This window comes from Nerophis ophidion, linkage group LG03 (assembly GCF_033978795.1).
Source record: "Nerophis ophidion isolate RoL-2023_Sa linkage group LG03, RoL_Noph_v1.0, whole genome shotgun sequence".
Classification (NCBI taxonomy): Eukaryota; Metazoa; Chordata; class Actinopteri; order Syngnathiformes; family Syngnathidae; genus Nerophis; species Nerophis ophidion.
In genome coordinates, this window is record NC_084613.1 from 47,029,511 (window position 1) to 47,045,081 (window position 15,571).

Sequence of the window (15,571 nt, forward strand, 5' to 3'; positions counted from 1 at the left end):
AATAGCGTCAATAGCTATTCGCTCAATGGTTTCAGTTTCTTCTTCAATACTTTCATACTCCTACCATCCGTTTCAATACATGCGGAATCTGTTGAATCGCTTAAACCGCTGAAATCCGAGTCTGAATCCGAGCTAATGTCGCTATATCTTGCTGTGGTATCTGCCATTGTTTGTTTACATTGGCAGCACTGTATGACGTCATAGGGAAATGGATAGTCGCATCGCAAATAGCGAAAATCAAGCACTTTAAAGCTTTTTTTAGGGATATTCCGGGACCGGTAAAATAAAAAATAAAAAATTCAAAAAATACAACAAGCCACTGGGAACTGATTTTTATTGTTTTTAACCCTTTTGAAATTGTGATAATGTTCCCCTTTAAAGGCAATACAGCAGCAGCAGAGGCAGCTTATTTTTTTCTATCTTATTGCGGGTCATAACATTTTTAGCAGCTCAAGCTACCTCCTGGCTTGTAGCAGGCTACTAGCTCGTGGTCTGAGGAACAGTGTGAGCAAAGCTATAGTATACTACACTAGAAAATAATGTTGTTATGGTTTGGTTATTATTCAGGTAAGGGTAAGTTTTGGGAGTTTTTGGATGTTTGTTTTAGAGCGCTTTATAGTCATAGTGGATGAATTTTGTGCTGTTAGCCGCCTTGTGCAATCATTTTTTCACTATTTAGAATGCACAGAAAAGGGGAAAAAAGGTGTGTCCTTGTCTCACAGAGGGATCGTGAGTGAAAAAAGTGCAGTTCCCCTTCAAAGCAAAAGCTATTGCATTTGAAGAAAATAGTCTTCAACATACTTGTCATGACACCATCTTTTTAAATTCAAACACCTCATTAACACTTACCATCATTTGTAATTTTGTGATAGCGATCAATCCTGTTTTTGGTTATATTATTGACTTTCCCTCGGCTCCCCATTGCTTATTGCCATGGTGACATTTCATTTGTGTTTTTCCACGGTGAGATCCTTAACCAAGTGTCCCGCAAAATTCGGGGTCATCTGGAAGCCATTTCTCCCTGCACTCTCTCCCTTGTCTCATTTTAATCTCTCTGTGCAGCTCCACACCCCCTCCTCCGCCCTAGCCCCCACCGCCCCACTCCCCGCTCCCCTGGGTAGCCGGAGTTCAGTGGCCGAGGTCCGTGCACGCCAGGCCGGTGTGGCACGCAAGCTCATCCCCGCTCGGCTCCCCAAGCACGCAAAAACTCAAGGGGATTAGAAAGAAATATCTGTACACTGTACATAATACATGGCTGCTGTGCAGGGTGCCACGCAGTGAACTTCCATCACGCAGCCTGCACACAGTGGAAAGTGTCCAAACAGCAGGAGAAGATTGGAATTCAATTATTGCATTTAACTACTTAACAATAAAACCAGAACGTGCTGTGTTTCTGGGGAGTCTATTACTGTAGTGTACGATGAAGCATTGTTCTTTTTTTGTTTATGCAAGGATGAAAAAAATGTGACCTTTAATAATCTCCATCTACCTATCTTCATTACACAAGTTTAAAGTGAAGTAGTTATGCGGTCAGTGCACCTCTTAAGAGTGCTCAGTTCAGCGAGCTTTGATTGAAATGTTTTCTTTGCTTTTCTGTGGATTTTTGTTACGCTTTGGCAAAATACATTCTCATTTTTTCTAATCAGACGAGATTTCGGTATAATAGATCTTTTATACCAAAATCTTGTCTGAATAGAAGAAACTGGTATATTTAACCATAATTAATGTACTGAACATGAATATCATGTACTTTTTCAAAATGGATTCAAATGAACAGACTTGTTCTGAAGGACGTTTGAATACAATTGGAATTCAATAATTGCATGTATCTACCTAAAAAAAAAAAACAGAACTGTCCCGGGAAGTCTGCCGCCAATGAATTTGCTTCTTTGAAAATTAACGTATATTTCAGTCGGTTTAAAACTGTAAACCTGATAATACAAGTTCAAATAGGTTGTCACCCTTTTCAGACAACTTTATTTAATTCTTCATAAGGTTCCTAAGCCACAGTTGAATCATACTATTACCAGGATTGAAGTACGCACATTACGGTACAGTAGTACCTCAACTTAGGAGCGTAATTGGCTCTATAACTGAGCTTGTAACTCAAAACACTTGTATCTTAAATCAACTTCTCCCATTATTAATAATTGAAATCAATTTAATCTGTGCTCCCCCAACCCCAAAACTGCAAGATTTTAATTTTAAGAGTCTTCAAGATTTTAATAAGAAATGCATGAAAAACAATGCAATAAAATCAATGTATTACAAACAACTAAAGTAGTTTTATGAAGTAATGTATACCATAGAACAGGGATTCTTAATCTTTTCGACATTGGGCCCTAATGTTTGTCACTATAAAGGAAGCCTGGGGCCAACTCACATTACCACTGAATTAGTCATCTAATTCTTAATTTTATTCGTATTTAATAATTACCGATATCTCTAACCTACTTACAGTTTAACTGGACAAACCTTGTCAAATGTTATCAAACCATGTGTTGAACACAAAGTTTGTTTAATTAACAGTCAAAAAAATTAAAGTGCAAATGAAAATGCAGCTTCACCACTTTAGTCATATTTTTTGTGTTTAACAAACTTCTCTATGACTGTTGCTCCAGACTTTTTCTGTTTGTTTGATGGTGATATTGTTGTCACAAGTGGTGGAAAAGTGTATTACAACTGAGTACCGCTGCGACCCAAAGTGACAATAGCTGACAAACAAATATTTTTTGGCGGCCGTTTAGGGGGTGCATGCATTAGGAAACCCTGCTATATAACATTGTGTCAACAGAAAAATATTGTATTTGCTATTTATTTATTTATTAGCTCATTCAAAGCAGGAAGACTCCACTTTGCACCATACACTTGATATTAAAATATGTTGTCCTTGCCTTGTACTCTAAAGAGTGAAAAACTTCTTCTTACACTTGCTTCACACATTTAAGAATGGGTAAACAGTGAGATTTGTTTCTGCAACACCTTTACTATCTCTTCTTCATGTCTTTGTTATATGTTATCAATTTTAAAACTGACTGTTTTATTTCCTAATAATAATAACGTTTAGCTGAAAAAAGTTGAAATAGTTTGCCTGTAAAAATCAGGCTTTTTTAGAGCCCCAGAATTGTAAAAACAAAATGATTGTTGTCAAAATCAAATATGTGTCAATAGTGCATTTAGTAATATTCTGCGGTACCTTGCAAAAACTGTCTTGTTTATTGTACAGCCAATCGTCGCGCCTCACAAACTAATCATTTTTCCTGAGTATCATTCAGCAGAATAAGAGAATCTCACATATTGGTGTCTCAGTTTTGTTGCAATATCAATACATACTTGCCAACCTTGAGACCTCTGATTTCAGGGGGGTGGGGTGGGGGGGCGTGGGCGTGGGGGGAATGGGGCGGGGGCGTGGTTGGGGGTGTGGTTAAGAGGGGAGGAGTATATTTACAGCTAGAATTCACCAATTCAAGTTTTTCATATATATATGTATATATATATATATATATATATATATATGTATATATATATATAAATAAATAAATGGGTTGTACTTGTATAGCGCTTTTCTACCTTCAAGGTACTCAAAGCGCTTTGACATTACTTCCACATTTACCCATTCACACACACATACTGATGGAGGGAGCTGCCATGCAAGGCGCCAACCAGCACCCATCAGGAGCAAGGGTGAAGTGTCTTGCTCAGGACACAACGGATGTGACGAGGTTGGTACTAGGTGGGATTTGAACCAGGGACCCTCGGGTTGCGCACGGCCACTCTTCCACTGCGCCACGCCGTCCCTATATATATATAAGAAATACTTGTCTTGCAGTGAATTCTAGCTATATATATATATATATATATATATATATATATATAATAAGTGAAATACTTGAATTTACACACACAAAACACTCATCTAGTCATTGTTGAGTTAAGGGTTGAATTGTCTATCCTTGTTCTATTCTCTGTCACTATTTTTGTAACCATGCTGAACACCCTCTCTGATGATGCTTTGCTGTGTGGCACGCACAAAAGTGCTTTCATCAAATGCACTAGAGTCTGGAATCTTCCATCTTTCCCTAGCATGGCCCAAAACCGGTCAATCTTTGCTCCCTGAGGAAGATCTTCACTGCCAAGCACTTGGTAGTCCACTACTTCTTCCCGGAGGCTATCCAGGTCCAATCGCAGCTGCGGCTTGGAACTTACAAGCGTATTTCTTCATCTTACTCGTCGTCGGCGTTGCCATGGCTGTATCTTCCTCGTTCTTCTGCTTCGTCTCCTTGATGTGTGCGCAGTTGTGCATTGCACTCTCTAAAAGCCGTAGATGTTATTCTCACACATGCATGTACAGTAGATGGCAGTATTTTCCTGTTTAAGGGTGTCACAACATTGCTGTTGATGGCAGACAAACTACTTTACGGTAGACGAAAACGTGACTGCTGTTGTTGTGTGTTGTTACCGCGCTGGAAGGACATTAATGAAAGTGCCTAACATGAAACCCACATAAGAAACCAAGAATTCGCCCTCGATCATTCTACAGTTATAACGTCATTGGGCAGGCACGCTGTTTATATTGTGGGAAAGCAGACGTGAAAACAGGCTGTCGACACGTCACTCAGGTCCGCATGGAGCTGGAGGGGGCGTGGCATCCAGCTCCGCCTGAATTTCGGGAGATTTTCGGGAGAAAATTTGTCCCGGAAGGTTTCGGGAGAGGCGCTGAATTTCGGGAGTCTCCCGGAAAATCCGGGAGGGTTAGCAAGTATGTATCAATACACTGTGTGAGCCTAACTGTGTACAAAGCATGTCTTGGCGCTAAAAAGAACGTTGCAAGTGCCAGCACTTTGATAATGAAGGTGAAAAGCGCTGTTGAATTCCAGAAATAAGTCAAAATAAGAAAAAAGGCAGTGTCCGTTTCCTTTGCCCTTGTACTGAGCTGCTCATCACCGTATTTGCCAAAAAAGTGTTTTCAATAAAAGTGTCAATAAATGTTTATTTATATATTTTGTGCATTATGCGTTTGGATTTTGCATCAATTTCTGCATGTAAAACTAATTATTCTGTCAATTAATTAGATTGACATCATTTCCTATTGGAGAAGTTTATGAAATGTGCCAAATTGAGGTAATATAAATGTTATCTTTTGGGTGCAAAACTTCCTCCAGGGTCTTTTTTATGTGTTAAACCCAAATGTGGCATTGTGGTGTGTTTCTCATGATGTAGACTCGGGCATAAGTGGGGGTTACGCCATGTAATCATAGCCTGCTATGTACATATTTTACTATGCTATATTTAGCTACAAAACATCATCAAATACACTTTTGGAAGCACTCTGCAGCTCTTGAAGAATTCCTAAAAATGTCCAAAATGCTCACTCTCTTAGTCACGGTTGATTTTTTTTTCTCATGATGTGACACAAGTGAAAGAAATATTTCACAATAACCAGATTCACTTTTTATTGTATTTGTTCCAAATGAACACAGGGCCCAGAGGCCTCTATGACGTTCTAATTGAGCCAATCTTATATCAGGTTGCATGTACGGCTGCACGCGAACGATCTCGGGTTCTTTGTCAAATTACTCCAGTTGGCAACAAACCATGGTGCTCCTACTTCAAATTATGAATTTTATTTCAAGCACTGCAGCCGAGGAAAATAAATGGAAAATAACATTCCTACAGTCGTAAAGTACACATTGACATTTTTAGAGCGAAAATATCAGACATTTGCAGCATGTCACAAAATACTTCTTACTTGTACCATTTTGAAACACTTGAAATGTTGTTTTTTTTCACACAAACAATCGCAGGACAGGACAATGTTGTCCGGTTTAATGTTCCCTCAGAGCATTGTGGTCTGGCATAAGAAGGCATGTTCGAGCACAAATGCCCAGCGGTTACCTCCTGGTTGTTTGAGGTGGCGTTTGTCCGCAGGATGTTTTTGTTGGTGCCCTTACTGTCTCTGTTGATTTTTGAATGCTGCTTTTTCTCAGTGCCCCCACCTAAAAAAAAGCCCCTCTGTTCAGTCTACGCTTCTTTTTCCTTAGTCCCGCCAGCTCTCCAACTGCCTGTTGGCCCCCTGGTTTTGCTCTCACTGCTGCAAACCCCCCAACGCGATCCAAAAGCCGACCCTCTTTCCCTCTTGCTTCCTCCCCGTCGGTGCTGTGCGTGACAGTAGCTCACTGAGAAGTGGAAATGAGACTAGTAAACAATGATTAGCTCCAGAGCCAGAGCAGCCCGGTATGCCATTGGTCCTGCCCCCACCCACTAGCACATGCAGTGTATATAATAACCCCCCTTTACACACACACACACACACTGCTCTCAGCTAGAGTCAAAGCCAGGTCAGGGGCAGCCTCTCACTGCCAGGTTACAAGAGGTAATCACAGGCAAACACAGCAGCCACACGCAAAATGCACACATGACACTTCCCCCTCCCATGGACTCCCCAACACCCTACCACCCTCTTCCCCAGCCACAAACCTGGCTCTAATTAGCGTGATGGGGATGCAAGTGGCCACATGTGTGCAAGGAGCAGACTCAGGCAACGAGAGAGGATGAGGAGGAGGAAGAGGAGGGGCGGGTTTCCCCCCTCATAGGAATATAGACGAAGCAGTCATTCCCCACTGCAGGGTATTCAAAGACATTGCTATGGCTCTGGTTAACTCAGGAATCATTGTGGAGGATTTGGGTCTTAGCCACGCCACATTTCAAAAGACAAATGCCTTCCGGGCTCGGAAATAGCAGAATTCGATATCTGTAAATACCTTTTTATAGGACAATTAACATGAAAGAATGACACATTTCCTGTTTGTTTACATCATTTAGGCATGATGTATACAACACAGTTAATTAAAAGCAAAGGTTCTACAGAAGTCGTATTTATGTGTACATCCAAAGAGTTGGTAAAAGTGGGCCAACTAAACTTCTCTGTGCTATGATGTGATCTCCTCTCTCATGCAAAACTGCAGAATGTATGTGCAGCATAAAATATGATGTTGCCGCAAAGTCAGATATTAATATTTTATGTCTTGTCTGCCCCGAATTATGGTGCCTGTTTATTGTACCAGCCCTAAATGATTGTGCGGGATATTTTAAACATATTGCTGTGCTTATATCCAGCATGTTTCATTTGTTTTCTATTATTTACAAATGATTTACTTAAGTGGAATTATGGTTTTGTTGGCATCACAACTGATGATTAAAAGTGCGTTGATAGAAATGCACTTTTAGCTCAGTTATTGAAAGTACTGAATATTTTAAAGATTATTGTCTTGTTGAATTATACTAACCCCCCTTTAGAGCCCATTATTAGGCAGCTGCATTCATTTAATCCAAGCAACTTTTGGATATCCACTCGCTCAAGTCCACTCAGAGCCAAACAAATTATCATTGCATTAAATCAATCGTCTACAAAGCACAAATAAACTACAACTGGAAACTCTACCAAGAGTTACACCAACCGTTTTAACTTATTTTTTCTGGCGCCTAATGAGTCTTCCACAGGAGAAAAGTAGAAAAAAAGTTGCACATGGAGAAATGAAAGCGCCGCCAGTCCTCCAATTAGTAAGACAAATTGGCTCGACACGTTTCCTTCTGCATCGGTCACCAGTTGCTGTGTCTCTGACACAGACATTGCTGACTCTCCTCTCCAGCGGCGCTCGTTCCTGCTGCCTGCGCGCTCCCGTTGAGTCTGCCGGCGGACGCGCGCCTCCCCCTCCAAGAGCGCTAGGCGGCAGGGAGATAATGTAGTGGGGGTCTGCAGGACTTCCACAATGGGAGGAGTATGAAATTTATCCTGAGCCCTGCCCACTAAAAGCAAAACATATAAAAAGGTGGTGGAAGCTCAAGGCAGACACTCAAACCTTAAATCATCTGCAAAAAAACTTCAACCAAACTCTTTTTATTGATTTTTTTTCTCTCTCTCTGGGTCCTCATTGTAATAAATTCCCAGACTTGGTAAAGTTTTCTGACATTTTCATCCTACCCGATATGGGGAAAACAGATTTATTTTTACTCTCTGACCCTAAAAACTAAAATTTGAGCACATTTTGGGCCCATAATTTTAAGTTGTTTTTTTTTCTTTTTGGAAGAATATTTGTCCTGATGGCAGTGGAGACTGACTTTGGCATGAAGAGCAGCAGCATCATGCGAGAATGGAGCGGACAGGTCCAGCCTGCTCTGGTTGCATCTTTTATCTTCTTCTTCTGCTTGGAAGCCTGCCTGTGGTTCAGGAACCTGAGGCTCAAAAGAAGGCTGCCGGGACCTTTCGCCTGGCCTGTAGTGGGCAACGCCATGCAGCTGGGTCAGATGCCTCACATCACCTTCGCCAGACTAGCCAAGAAATATGGTAACGTGTACCAGATACGGCTAGGTTGCAGTGACATTGTGGTGCTGAACGGAGACAGGGCGATACGTCAGGCTCTCATACAGCACAGCAAGGAGTTTGCAGGCAGGCCAAACTTTCTTTCCTTCCAGATGATCTCTGGAGGCAGGAGCCTAACATTTACCAATTACAGCAAACAGTGGAGGGCACACAGGAAAATTGCCCAGTCCAGCCTGAGAGCCTTTTCCTCCGCAAACAGTCAGACCAGAAAAGCCTTTGAGCAGCACGTTATGGCCGAGGCTTTGGAACTGGTGCGGGCCTTCTTGCATCACAGCGCGGATGGACGGTATTTTGACCCTTCTCATGAGTTCACAGTAGCCGCCGCTAACGTCCTCTGCGCGCTTTGCTTCGGGAGGCGATACGGCCACGACGACCTGGAGTTCAGGACAATGTTGACAAGGTTGGACAAATTTGGTGAGACCGTCGGCGCAGGCAGCTTGGTAGATGTCATGCCCTGGCTGCAGTCCTTCCCCAACCCGGTCCGCAGCATCTACGAAAACTTTAAAAGTCTCAACGAGGAGTTTTTTGCATATGTGACAGATAAAGTGATAGAGCACAGAGAGTCCTTCAGTCCAGATGTGACCCGAGACATGAGTGACGCCATCATCAATGTGATCGAGCATGGAAAAGAAAGCGGACTGACAAAAGACTTTGTAGAAGCGACGGTGACAGATCTAATCGGGGCAGGCCAAGACACAATATCCACCATCATGCAGTGGATCATCCTGGTCCTGGTCAAATATCCAGAGGAGCAAGCTAAGCTACATGACCTCATAGACAAAGTGGTGGGTCCAGACAGACTTCCCTCAACAGACGATCGCATCCGCTTGGCATACCTGGATGCGTTCATCTACGAGACCATGCGTTTTACCAGCTTTGTCCCGCTCACCATCCCCCATTCCACTACCTCCGATGTCACCATCGAGGGTCTCAACATCCCCAAAGACACAGTGGTCTTCATCAACCAGTGGTCCGTCAACCATGACCCTCTGAAATGGAAGGATCCGCATATATTTGAGCCCTCGCGCTTCCTGGGTGAAAACGGGGCCCTGGATAAAGACATCACCAACAGTGTTATGATTTTCTCAACAGGTAAACGGCGCTGTATTGGTGACCAGATCGCCAAAGTGGAAGTGTTTTTATTCACGGCGGTTTTGCTGCACCAGTGTAGCTTAGAGAGCGACCCCTCCCAGCCCGTCACTCAGGACTGCTCCTACGGACTCTCACTCAAGCCCCTAAGGTACTGTGTCAGCGCCAAGCTCAGAGGAAAGTTACTTGACTTGGTTTCCCCAGCGTGAGCGGTATGCACTAAAACTGGGACTTAAAACCAGCAAAGACTTCCCCACACTACCCCACCAGTGACATTTAACAGTGAATATCAGCAAACCTGCACAGAGTTCTGTTGTAAAATGTTACTATTTAATATATTTAAACATGCATTGCTGTTGAGAGTACAGTGTGGAAACTGTAATGTTTGGTGAGTAGGAATTCAGGTTAATAGTTTTAATGCAAGAAGTTCTCCATTTTTTACATGTTTATTAAGATGTAAATGCTAGTTTTGCATCAGCATGTATGTGTAAGATGTGCACAGGAGCCTAGCCACATCCCATTAATGTCCATTTGAACTAACATTATAATGTAAGCAAATGTTAGTCACTTGTTCTCAATCTTTGACTATATTTAACCTTTGTCACGTCATGCTTTTTCACTGATTTTTTTTACAAGTTTTGAGCATGACAATACATAACAAGTATAAATAAAGTGTAAAGTATAAATGTTATCTATTACACAATCTACTGTAATAAAAAGTATGTGAACGCATGAAATAAAGAGTGAGGATGGAAGGGGAAAAAAATTGGAAAGTGAAGAGGAAGTCTTTCATCAAGGAGCATCCATCAGAAAAAATATGCAGACTTTTTTTTTTTTTGTGCGCCAAGTGTTTCCCCGAGCGCTGCACGCCAAACCTCGTTCCCAACAGTACACACATTGCAGATGTTTTTTTTCTTCCAAGAGGCATTATGATCACCATGTTTGTTTACAAGGTTTTCAAAGCTACACGGATGTTCCTGCGCCCTCTTTATTCCTGCACGCTCAGTGCATGTTTTTTTTTTTTAATTTTGCAACCGACTCCTCAGCTGGGCTTCGTGTGTTGTCATTATATGATGAAATAAGCTATATCTGAAAAAAGTATTAACAATAAAAACCGTCAACAATGTGTTGTTTTCTGAGTCTGGATTTGATTTTATGTTTTTCTTTGTGATTAGATTAAGGCCCACAAAAAGGAACGCATCTCTGACTTCCACATCAAGTGAGGTTTTATGTGGGCCATACTATCACACATGTGGCAGCAATATGAAGCCACCATTGTTTGTCATTACTTGTTGTTTTTGGGTGAAACAAACCTTGATTTGAGGCTGCATATCACCAAACCACAAGCTAATGAGTTTTTAAGTTGCACAAGCGCTCACATCCACACATGCTTGAGTCCTCTGTTCTCAAATCAGTTTAATCTATACAGACAGAATTGAAACAGATGCATCACTTGGGAAAAGTTTGTTGTTTATTCTAGCATACAGTAATATATTATCATATATTGTACCTTTATATATCCTGCATAATTGATTAATAAAGGGTAATAAACATGATCATTAATGATGCATATTATCAAACCTTGAATAAGTCAATATACATTTACAGGACATTGTTTAAAAAAACACCTTCTATTTTACATGTTTATCTTGCACACAGACCATAAATATCTAGATCTTGGCAACATGGCCTATGAAGTATCTCCTCTGCTACGTATTCTACAAGGGATGCTTGTGGAAGGAGGCCTAAGTAGGACTAAGGTCTGCAAACTGTGGTCAAAATGGGTGGGGAGAAACCATATTGAAAAAAACCTGAGTTGCGGACCCCTCCCACCGTAGAGACGCATATAAGGGAAGTTTGAATCTGCTTTTTTCTAAAGTGGTCATCTGAAGACGAGCTAAACCACAGCTACCAGCTCAGCCTAATCGAGATATCGTCATTAGCCTGCTTTGGAGGGGCTGCCAAACTAGGAGTTCTGCTTGGAGTCCCTTATTTTTATCAGTCGTGATAAATGACCAAATACCAGAAAGGCCTTGGATGGGACTATATTACCTCAAGTTGAACTTCTCGGAATTATTTGAAGCTTTGAATTGATCCAATTGAGGAAATAACACTATGGCTCAAGTTGAACCTGAGTTTGCTGTGAAGAGCAGCGGCATTACCAGAGAATGGAGTGGCCAGCTCCAGCCTGCTCTGGTTGCATCTTTTATTTTTCTTATGTGTCTGGAGGCCAGTCTTTGGATGAGGAACCTCCGGCGCAAGAAAAAGCTGCCGGGACCCTTCGCATGGCCCGTTGTGGGGAATGCTATGCAGCTGGGTCAGATGCCTCACATCACCTTCGCCAAACTAGCCAAGAAATATGGTAACGTATACCAGATACGGCTAGGTTGCAGTGACATTGTTGTGCTGAACGGAGACAGGGCGATACGTCAGGCCCTGATACAGCACAGCAAGGAGTTTGCCGGCAGACCGGACTTTGTGTCTTTTCAGTGCGTGTCAGGAGGGAAAAGCATGACTTTTACTAATTACAGCAAAGAGTGGAAGTTGCACAGAAAAATTGCTCAGTCAACGATCAGAGCTTTCTCATCTGCCAACAGCAAAACCAAAAAAGCATTTGAGCAGCAAATTGAGGCCGAAGCTAAGGAACTTGTTGAGATTTTCTTCAAACTCGGCTCTCAGGCCCACTATTTCAACCCCACTCATGAGCTGACAGTAGCTGCAGCAAATGTGATTTGTGCCTTGTGCTTCGGAAAACGTTACGGACACGATGATGCTGAGTTCCGAGCCTTGTTGCAGAGGGTACATAAGTTTGGAGAGACTGTTGGAGCTGGCAGCTTGGTGGATGTGATGCCATGGCTTCAGTCTTTCCCCAATCCTGTCCGCAGTGTTTTCAAGAACTTCAAAAATATTAACAAGGATTTTTTTGGGTTTGTCCAGAATAAAGTGGAAGAGCACAGAAATACGTTTGATCCAAAGGTAACCCGGGATATGAGTGATGCCATCATCAGTGTTATTGACAAGACTGAGAGTGAGAACGGTCTCACTAAAGGCTATACTGAAGGGACAGTGTCCGATCTCATCGGTGCAGGTCTGGATACTGTTTCCACTGCTCTAGAATGGATACTGCTACTCCTGGTGAAACACCCTAAAATTCAAACAGAGCTTCATCAGCTCATTGACACGGTGGTGGGGCCAAACAGGCTGCCCTCTGTGGATGACAGAGGTCCCCTGGCGTACCTGGATGCCTTCATCTATGAAACAATGCGCTTCACCAGTTTCGTGCCGCTTACAATCCCCCACTCAACAACCTCAGACGTCACCATTGAGGGTCACCGCATTCCAAAAGACACGGTGGTCTTCATCAATCAATGGTCCATCAATCATGACCCCCTGAAGTGGGAGGACCCGCACATCTTTGACCCCTCACGCTTCATTGATGAAAATGGCTCCCTAGACAAGGATCTCACTAACAATGTTATGATCTTCTCTGCGGGGAAGAGAAGATGCATTGGAGACCAAATTGCCAAGGTGGAGATATTCTTGTTCTCTGCGATCCTTCTTCAACAATGTCACTTTGAAAAATGCCCTGATAAAGACGTTTCCCTCAATTGTTCTTACGGTTTAACACTGAAGCCTATAGATTTTAACATAACTGCCAAACGCAGGAGAGAGACACTTTTTGTTCAATAAAACAGAACTATCATAAGTACTATTTGTACTATTATTTTATTATTTGTCCCAAAGCCGATTTGTGTGCATGTATGTATTATTTTACTTTTATATTAGAATGCTCTTCAACATTTGAAAAATCAGAGCAAATAAACATTATGTTATGTAATATATACACGAGCTATGTGAATGTACATGTACATGTATGTACTTGCGGGTCTTTATATATCTTGATACGTACAGAGTTTTTGAAGTAATCTGCGCCTGGCAAATCATATAAAATAATTTTGTTTTAAAACAGCATGCAGTGTGTGGTGCATTACATTCTACAATCATATAAATAAACATGTTCAAGTAATATCTATAAAGGTGTGAGTATGTTTGTAAAAAAAAAACAAAAAGAAGGAATCTCATTGAATTGTGAAGGTGTATTCATATTCATATTATGGACCTGCGATGAGGTGGCGACTTGTCCAGGGTGTACCCTGACTTCCGCCCGATTGTAGCTGAGATAGGCGCCAGCGCCCCCCGCGACCCCGTAAGGGACAAGCGGTAGAAAATGGATGGATTATGGTCTGAACTATTTCAGACATGTTAGTTAAAGTAATCACTCAATATCACTAAGAATACCACATTACCTAAGAGAGCTGGAGTTGCCATTTATAAACCCTATTTTTTTATAATAAACTTCACAAATATGTACTGTGGTGTGGGACTAAAACCTCACAGGTAAAATCAAGAATTACACAAACTTACAGGTGAACGTGTGGTGTGTCAGCGGGAGCGGCAAGTATAAAAAAAGGCCAGTGAGGTCAAAGAGCTATTAATAGCCTTCAAAGTCTGGTCTCAGTGCTGCTGTAAAAGATTAATATGGGCTACTGGCCCGTGTCGCTCTTGCCCTGAACCCTTACCAAGCAGGCCGTGACTCACTACATCAGCCACTCATTAATGTTTAACGCAGGTCTTTGTGTACTTTCAACAGTAATGATTGTTTTGGGTTTAGTAAATAATCAAACAAATTGACATCCAACGTCAGACCTCATTTAATGAATAAGTGAATGTTTTATCCTTGGCAATAACTAGTTGAAATATTGCAAAGATTGCTGAATAAATAAATAACACAATTACAATAGTGGTCCAGTCCCAAAATGTTTCAAATCCACTAGATCATCTGAAGTTGTGTGACAAATTGCTACTCCATCCTTTATTGGCTTCTTGAAGTTATCCCAACTAATGATTACAATCATTTGATAAAAATGTACGATTACTCTTAGCTGACATTTGAAGCTGTGGTGCTGCAACCATAATTTGTTGTTGTTGGAGAGTGTAATCTAAACTGACAGTCATCTTATTAAATTGTGCATGTTTACCTAATGTTGCTACATTCATGTCCATGGATGTTATCATTATTCCATTGTAATATATTCTCAGGACATTGAATCGGTCGCAACTAGACTGTTGAGGCTGTCTGATGAATAGTCGAAAATTGGACTCGCAGGACTCTGATTCAACTATCAACCGCACAGATGAATCCATGGGAAAGAGGCGAGTCGAGTACAAGCTGAGACCCATACAGTGGCTGTGTTGGGAGAGAGAATCAACTGCAATCGTCATGTCTTCTTTAAAATGTGTAAAGAAAAAAGTCTAGTGTGTAGATAAAAACAGACACACATTGTTACTCTACATGCAGGAAGTGGTTTATTGGATGAGGCAAATAAAATTCATATGTTCTTCTGACAGTATCTTTATATTAAAAAGATTTGATTCTGAACCTATTGTAGCTGAGATAGGCTCCAGCGCCCCCAAGACCCCGAAGGGAATAAAAGGTAGGAAATGGATGGATGGATGGATTACCTGAACATTATAATTGTATAACGCTAGGATACATGCCCCCACATTGATAAGAATACATAACTTTCTTTTTTTTTACTTAGAAAATGTCTGAAAAAGATGGTGTGAACGGATTCTTGCCGCCATCGTGCGGGATGCATGGACCATTGATGGAGGACATCGCTGAGCAGGTTGGACTCTCGTTTATTATTTCAATAAACCGTTTTGTGTCCCAGTCGGTCGCGGCGATTTCCAGCGCTTCCTCCTCTGCTGCTCGTCTCGGCTGGTCTTTCGGTCGCCGGTGACTCCGTCTTCCTCGGGGGCTCATCGTTCATCTGATCGTTCGTCTGGACGTTCGTCTGGCTGTCTTCACTCCGACTCTCTCCTACTCCTTCTGCCCCGGTTGCTCCTCCTTCTCCCCTTTTATACAGCAGGAGGAAATGCACAGATTGAGAGCAGGTGTGTGTGTTATGCACCTGGTTCTGATCGCTGCAGCGTCGCTCCAGGCGCGCCTCGCCTCTCCTTCTGCTGCATACTCTGCCTCCTGGCCGCCTTCTTGAGTAGGACCACGGTTTGCCCTACCCCGCTGTCGGGCCGTCGGTT

The 15,571-nt window shown here is 42.0% G+C and overlaps 2 protein-coding genes and 1 long non-coding RNA gene across 4 annotated transcripts in view; 2 read left to right on the forward strand and 1 right to left on the reverse strand.

Moving 5' to 3' along the window:
* The window catches only part of LOC133548773 (uncharacterized), a 68,512-nt gene extending 60,832 nt beyond the window's left edge, over positions 1-7,680 (reverse strand). Inside the window, exon 1 of one of the 2 annotated variants that reach the window (XR_009805950.1) lies at positions 7,458-7,680. This is a non-coding gene — a long non-coding RNA (uncharacterized LOC133548773). The remainder of the gene's footprint in view (positions 1-7,457) is intronic. The other variant, XR_009805951.1, reaches the window with a different exon arrangement.
* A 184-nt stretch (positions 7,681-7,864) lies between these two features.
* LOC133549699 (cytochrome P450 1B1-like) lies at positions 7,865-10,595 on the forward strand. Its single transcript, XM_061895399.1, has one exon. The coding sequence runs from the start codon at positions 8,101-8,103 to the stop codon at positions 9,676-9,678; it is 1,578 nt and encodes a 525-aa protein (XP_061751383.1). The 5' UTR covers positions 7,865-8,100; the 3' UTR covers positions 9,679-10,595.
* Positions 10,596-11,360: 765 nt separating this feature from the next.
* On the forward strand, positions 11,361-13,496 carry LOC133549700 (cytochrome P450 1B1-like). The gene has a single exon (XM_061895400.1). It carries the CDS (start codon positions 11,585-11,587, stop codon positions 13,157-13,159), a length of 1,575 nt encoding a protein of 524 aa, XP_061751384.1. The 5' UTR covers positions 11,361-11,584; the 3' UTR covers positions 13,160-13,496.
* The last annotated feature ends 2,075 nt before the right edge of the window (positions 13,497-15,571 follow it).